Source organism: Athene cunicularia, assembly GCF_003259725.1.
Source record: "Athene cunicularia isolate RWA chromosome 8 unlocalized genomic scaffold, athCun1 chr8_part1, whole genome shotgun sequence".
NCBI classification, from domain to species: domain Eukaryota; kingdom Metazoa; phylum Chordata; class Aves; order Strigiformes; family Strigidae; genus Athene; species Athene cunicularia.
The window spans coordinates 24,596,199-24,603,766 of NW_020799109.1; the positions used below are offsets into that span (position 1 = coordinate 24,596,199).

The 7,568-nt window shown below is 36.4% G+C and overlaps 1 protein-coding gene across 11 annotated transcripts in view; it reads left to right on the forward strand.

The window, feature by feature from the left end:
• The window catches only part of LOC113482599, a 65,681-nt gene that overhangs the window by 28,753 nt on the left and 29,360 nt on the right, over positions 1 to 7,568 (forward strand). For 10 of the 11 annotated variants that reach the window (XR_003398877.1, XR_003398875.1, XR_003398874.1 and 7 more), the window contains one exon: positions 2,202 to 2,315. Coding sequence is in view for 1 of the 11 variants with exons in the window: in XM_026853372.1 (XP_026709173.1) it covers positions 2,297 to 2,315 (19 nt within the window). In the remaining 10 variants the exon portion in view is untranslated. Of the gene's footprint in view, positions 1 to 2,201; positions 2,316 to 3,572; positions 3,577 to 7,568 lie in introns of all 11 variants that reach the window. The other variant, XR_003398882.1, reaches the window with a different exon arrangement.

Here is a 7,568-nt window from a genome sequence, read left to right on the forward strand (position 1 = left end):
GGGGGGGGGGGTGTATTAATGCATTTTACTATCCAACCATCACTCATCCCCTCCTCATCTCATGTTCCTGCTGCCACAAAATCTTCTCATCTGCTCTGATGAAATGCCATGCTTCTTGTGCACAGCTATTCCCATTGGGTCTCCATTCTTAACCAGACAAAACCACCATCACATTTTCTTTTCATTAACACAAAGGGATCTTAAATGATGACTCACTACAGAGATGTGAAAAAACTCTACATCTACCAGTTTGATCCTCTTACTGATAGTGTTTTTTCTCATAAAGTGGATCCCAACCTCCTCCTGTACTTGACCCATAGAAAGTAGAGGAACAGCTGCACGTTAACACATAGATCAAGAGTGATTTGATTGCCTGATCTGCAGAAATAGTGCAAGACATGGAGATTTAGTTCTGGTGTCAAACTCTGGAAGGACTACTGACAGCAGACCTATATTTAAAAAAAAAAAAAAGAAAAAAGAAGGGCTGCAGTTATTGACTAGGTGAGATACACACAGCAGAGTATGAACTAAGAGACAAGATTTATGAATAAAGAGTTATAAACATGCTTTCTCTTATACATCTGGTAAACTCATTCTTCAGGCTACCACTACAAAGGAGTCTTTTCTCTCAAAAGTCAAGTCATATCAGATTATAGCAACACTGTAGCAGTTGAAAAATATTATCACTTGATTTCACATATAGAGTGGCCTGTTACCTAACTCAGCTCAGCTAACCTTATTCCTATTTGAATGCTTTTAAAGATTACTTGAAGATCAAAACCTAAAATTATTTCAGGTTTTAAAAGCTGTTGAAAGTCAAAATGAAATCTTGCATCTTTGTCTAATGTCTGTCGTTGCAACCAACTTCATTTTAATGACCGCATGTCCAGGCAATATGTGGCACAGGGTTTGAAAAGGAACAAGACGTGTTTTAGTTGGCAGTGGTACAGCATAGGCCTTTAGCATAAAATTTATTAGCATTAATAGTCATTATATAATTAAAGAAATGTGCTTTAATTCCCTGAGGGGTGACAGGGTTTTTTCACATCCTGTAAAATAGACAAATAACAAGAGATTTTTTTTCAAAGCTATTTGAAGAATTCAAACTTGCATGTTCCTCCATTAATCATACTGGAGAATGTGTAGCTCAACAAGATGGATCTGTAATTCTCAAAATGTCTTCCATGAAATTGCACTAAGGTTAATAGTACAGACCAGTCTTTTTAAGCATATGGTGTATAATTACAGTATATTGCAGACCGCAAGCTCTTCAAAAAGGAATCATTAGACCATTAAAAAAGTACAGAAAAATACAGAAAATTATTTCTTCTTAGATTTAATAATATACACTTATTTGATACTAGACTTAATTGAGTCAAATTTAATAAAGTGGCTTTAACAAGCAACAAAAATATCTGTTACTTGGACCTTGGCATTTTCAGTCCTGAATGCCAAGACTTTAGAAGGCTTTGGGAATCCTGTCACCTAACTGACTGTACTTCAGGGACAGGGGATAGTCATTTGTGTTGTTCCACAGGTGCCTTTGAACATTGCAGGCTAATGTTGGAACAAGTTTCAGAGCTATTGAAAAACAGCAGGATTTTTGTAGATTTCACTAGGATTGGTGCACGGTACACCAATAAAGATCAAGCTCTTACCTAGACCTGTATTGGAGTATTTCAGTGGGATTATTTTTCTTTAAAACAGGAATGGATTCAAAACTACACTATGGAAAAAGACCAATGCACGCAGGTTTAATATTTGAGTTTTCAGAGAAGGATCTTATCAACACTTATTTGCAGCACTGAAAAATAAACATAAAGCTCATTTTCTGGCAAATTTTTATCATTGTATGTCTGAATAATCTCACAAGAACAGCAAACCAGAACAGCATGAAACAAAATGCCGCAGACCTATGTATATACAATGTTTAAATTATTGAAAATATAAGGCTTATTCACAGTATTGTGTCTCAGTTTAATATTCTGAATAATTTAATTTCACTCAGAGCTAACTTGAAGCACAACATATTTTACCTGAAAATCCAAAGAAAAGAATTAGTACAAATAGTACAAAAACACTCAGGCCTTTATATTGACACTAGTGATTTTTCCTTGGGTAATGTCAAGACCAATTATTGGCTGATCTATTGAGCATATCCTAAACTATCACACAAAATCCTCTATTTCTTTGTCTTCTAGACAAACCATCACAGAGCTACAGACCAGCAAATGAAGTGAACTGAGGGCAATTTGACCAACATCACCTGTATCAGTTCCCCAGAAGTCGATGAAACATGTTACCAGGTCTCCAAGGTACATCCCAGAGATTAGTTGGTTGTGCCACACAATTAGCAAATGATTAAACCAAGCTGTTTTCTTCGATTACATTAAGACATTTACAGCAGTGAGAGCTATTACCTTCTACACAAGAGTGTACCTTCCCAAATTATGTTGTGTATTAGCGCTTCATTAACAATGTGCCACCTCGGCCAAACAATCAGGCAGCACAGTGGCCTGAGGTACAGCAGAAAGATCATTATGGAACTCCACCTGCCTCATTTGGGAAAATGAAGTAAGTATATCTGAACCACAGATTTCACAGAAATATTTGAATGCTAGTTTCCATCTCAGACTTTTTGTGTATTTTGTGGCAAGCCCATTAGCCTTCTTTGGAGGAATCAACAAAACATTGTAGAGAATGAATTAAACAGACGAGTTTTTAAATGGTTAAAATGGCTAAACTTATTTTTTCTTTTCGTAAGAACAGGACCCCAGGTAAAGGATGCCTTCTAATAAAGCACATGAAAATTTCAGTCATGGAAATCATTATTCTAGGCACTATGTGCCATTTTATATTCCCAGCAAGATGTTATTCATCTCACCGACTTTCCAAGGCTGTTTAGTGTTTCTGTATACATAAAACATATTTAAGGCCCCCCCCCAAAAGATCTGCTAATTAAAAAAGCCTAGTTGAGTGGTCAGACAGACTGGAATTTGAGGATTATAGGTAAGAAGGACAAAATGAAAGCTTGGAAACTATAATTTCACTTTCTGTGGTAGCAGCAGAAGCAACTGTTATAGACTGGGCAAATTAAAGATGTGGCTGACTAAGCCAGCAGTCTGGAAACAAGACATTGCAAAAACATAACAGCAAGTCATCTGCACCCCACTTTTAAAAAGCCAAAAGTGCTGACCATTTATTTCTTTCTCTCTCTCTCTCTCTCTTCCTGTTATTCTTATCTGTCACAAATATCCTCCAGCTGGTACCCTTCCAGCCCCTGCTCACCACTTCTAATTTCCCACCCCCAACTTGGGGAGTTAATAGTAATTCCTGGGACTGTGGACAAGTGCTCCATAGTGGGAGTCATCAGCAAACAAGAAAGGACACTTCTAAAAGAAGAGCAGGTGAAATAACAGATTTGCAGTTCTACACTTTTTTTCTTTTTTTTTTTTTTTTGCATATGAGAGTTGTTCGTCAAACATGTAAAAACAATCTTCCCATAGTGAACAATATTTACCATTCCTTGAGAGCAGTTTCATCTGCCCAGTAAAATCAGCATCTAGCTACAGAAAGGTCTCCAATTCAAAACCAGACTGCCAGCACGTTTTTCAGATACACTGGTTAAGTGTCTTGTCATTGACAATTTTCAGAAAAGACCTTTCTTGAGTTTCTAGTCTGTTTACCCATAACATTTTTAAAAGAAATTAAAAATAATTGTGTCATGAACTAAAGAGGCTGTATATTATTTTCCATATCAGAAAGTGAGAAAGGATCTATGAACTATTGCAAAAATAAGTTACTTAACAATACCTGAAAACAATTCTTTGTCTTTGCTCAGCAGCAGGTATGGACTTCCTATTAGAAGAAACATTAGGCAGCTTTTAGGTCAAACAGTGTTGCCAACCTAGAATTCATCTCAATTTATATTAGCATAGACCTGTGGACTATTTTTGATCTCAGTTTATACATCATAAATGAATATCACCCAATCTATGTCCCCTATGTTTATTTGTACTCAAAACAAACCCATCATTTCAGATTTGTGGTAGATGGCATTTTTTAAGTGCTGCCATTTCAGCACTACTCTAATGGTGGTGTTAATAATATTGCTGCATTGAAACACTGCATCTGATTTGAGGGTTACTCAATCTCTTTGCAAACAATTATTTATTAAATACATTTTTAAAATGTTTATGAGATTCATACCATAAATCTTTTACACAGATAAAATTATACAGGCAAATTAAGTGCCCCATTTCTTATCAGAAATTAACTTTAGGTTAAATCCCATACTCAGTATGGCCTCCCCCCCACCCCTCTGTTAGTGTGGGTATTTGAGGAGGTTCCTTATATCTCCTCCCACACAGTTTCTCTGCTTCATAAGCAGAAGCCAGCTGCTGGTTCTTTCAAGTCTAGCGGTTAGCTGACATTTACCATTAGCTTATGGTTTCCATTCTATCTTAGCAAGGAAACGAGCTCGAAAATTACTTTAAAGGAGTGAAGATTAAATCTTATATATTTCTAATTCCCCAAAACTGGAGGGGCCTGCAGCCACATTTTTTTGGTGGGGCATAAGGAAGGGACAAAAAGATGATGCTGTGCACCAGCACAGAGAATAGGGCTAACAAGTCCTGGCTTCACTGTTACTATTCTTTTGCCTGGAAAACACCTCATTACAACTCTTGACCAGCAGTGCCGATTTTGTTATTTATTTTCTATTCGATCTCAGTCTCTAAAAGATGCTGTGTAGAGAATTGATTACATTTCTGACTTTACAAACCTGGCAGCATTAAAAAAAAAAAAAAAAAAAAAAAAAAAAAAGTCCTGCATATAAACTTATGATACAGTGATTTTGTGGTAAAGATGGGAGAAACGAGAAAGAGATCTAGGACACACCACAGAAAACACTTAACTTTTCCAGAGCAAGGAAAACATCAAACCTAGCTGAAACCTATATAAAGTAAGATAACAACTGCATAGCACACCTGTGTGAAAGACTGCTACTACAATTTAACTCTCCCCTCCAGACACACACACACTATGATACAGCCCTAACGTCTGATTTAGCTGCCAGATAAGAACGGTGATACACATCTGTTTAAGGTTTGTCTTCCCGAACTTTATCTTGAAAACAAAATTATGAATTTTAAACATGAAATTCTTATACCGAAGTACAGGTACAAAACAGTAGTCATGGCCACTATTTCAACAGCAGAATACACTTTCTAAAACTATTTTCAGATTAATAGGTATTTTGAACTCCTAATTAAAAAAAAACCAAACCAAAAACACACACACAAAAAAAACCTAACAGAGATAGCTCTCAGGGCAAGTTCATACATGAAGGAATCAGGATAACAGAGGTGATCTGATAAGCAAAATTCCTCCCTCAAATCAGGAAGTCAAAAAAGCCATACCTGTAGTTGTTAATAGCCCACTAAAACCCTCAGTAAAGCTAAAGGCATAAATCAGCCAGCTGGTAATACTGTGTTTATTCAATGGACTTTTACAGAGCAGAAATCCAGAGTGCATAGCCTTTTATCTCATGATATTTACTAAAAAAGAGCTTTAAAAGAGGTAACATTAACAGGATTGCTGTAGATATGAAAAGGAACTTGGAACATACAATTACTGCGTGGCTCCAAACTTTATCTGATGTGTTTAGGAGCCACAGAAGAAAACCATCCCAGACAGCTCAGTACAGAGTGCCAGAAAATACCATACTGGCTTTTTCTAGGTCTAGGTCAGGATATTTGAAAACATCCATGACTAAGTATGATTTCTTTCTCCTAAATCAAGGCTTCCATGACTGAACATCTTAGAGGTAGTTATAAAAATCTACTAGCTCACAACATCTGCAGGAACTCGGTGGTGCATCTGTTCACTGCACACGTGTTAAACAGGCAGCACTAAAAAACTGTTAGAACAGGTCAAAGCAAAAACAAAAAAGAACTCAAATCAATCATTTCACATGGATAACTGGAATAAAATGTAGAAACAACCTTTTCTCCAGGTCAGCAACCTGAAAGCATTAAGACAAAAAGCAGTTTGCAGCAATCCACACACAATAGGTCTTGAGCATTACTTCCTTGTATTGTGTATTGCTCTTACAGGGCACTACATTTTTCTAAACAGTATCCAAAGCATACTTTCAAGTCCAGCCAACAAACATCTGAATATCACAGCAGCCTTTCAAGAGAAAGTTACAGCACTGTTTTTTAAGACAGACTGAAATATTTCAGAGATCAAATACACCCCAATGCTACCTCGTCTTCTTCCCTTGAACTAAAAATGAAGAGCAGCTTATCTGGAAAGCAGCATCTAATTAAAAATTATCTTTTTTAAAGTAGAAAGGAGAAAAGCACCAATCTTTAAACAAGGTGGAAACCCATCTGGAGATGGATGGCAACGTCTGTTTCTTTTTGTAAAGTAGTGAGTCAGAAGTACACTCAAAACCCCATTTAAGTGATAAACATTAAAATATTAAGTGCTAAACATGAGGTGCATCCTATGGGAGCATGATCCACCCATAACTTTTCTTTCCCCACTGATAGAAGCTTTAAAGAAAATTAGACATACCTGTGTTCAAGTACATAAAAAAAATTATCTCTAATATCTTAACATGCATGCTGAACTTTTGGAAAGACACTTTACTGATTTCAGTTAGAATTTGTACTACAGAAGAGATGCTGTAATAGTCAACAATAAAATTAAGCTAAAGTTTTATATGACTGGGAGAGATTCAGGTATATCGGCTTGATTGTTTTTTATTCTTCCATAGAGTCACACTGCCTTTATGACCAGGAGTTTTTCCTCACACTTGGTTTTTTTTTTGGTTGGTTTTGTATTTTTTAAAGCAGCCCTCACATTTTCAACATTAGTTCTAGTTTTCACTATGCATAAAGAAAAATATTAAGTACATATACAAGTGCAAAGACAGGAAGATGCATATTCACAAGTCTCAGTGGAATAAATGCAAGAATTTTCCATTGCTCCAAACAGTTCTTCAGCCACAGCTACAGTGCCTTTCTCTCCATATATGTACAGCTGTTTCACTTCACTGCTAAGGGCACACTCTATATCATTATTATAGCTTTTTCTTTACTAGACAACATAAGCAATGGATCTATAAATTACTGTTAAGACAAAAGAATATCTATTTCTCAGAGAGATAAAAAGAGATTTTGAATTTTTTTAATTAGATTTAATTAGATTTAAAAGAGGCATGTCTAAATTATTTTAATTTTCTTTTGGGGAAAGGAGGTCATAGCAAAGGAAAGAGGAGGAGAAAAAATAGGCAGCATCATCACTTTCCAGATGGATAGTAGCCTCATCATTACGATTTTCACACAGAGTATCAGAAACTCAGGGTTCCAGCCCTTCTCCAACAACAACAGAACTCACATTCCAGAGACACACCAAAAACACCAGGCTATCAACCATTCTGCAGCAGTAAGGGGTCTTGTTTCTTCTCCTCACGCAAAAGGCCTTCCCAGAAAAATGTCCACTGAAAAATATATTTCTTCAAAACATGTTGCATTTTCCCCACGGGGGGGGGGGGGGAA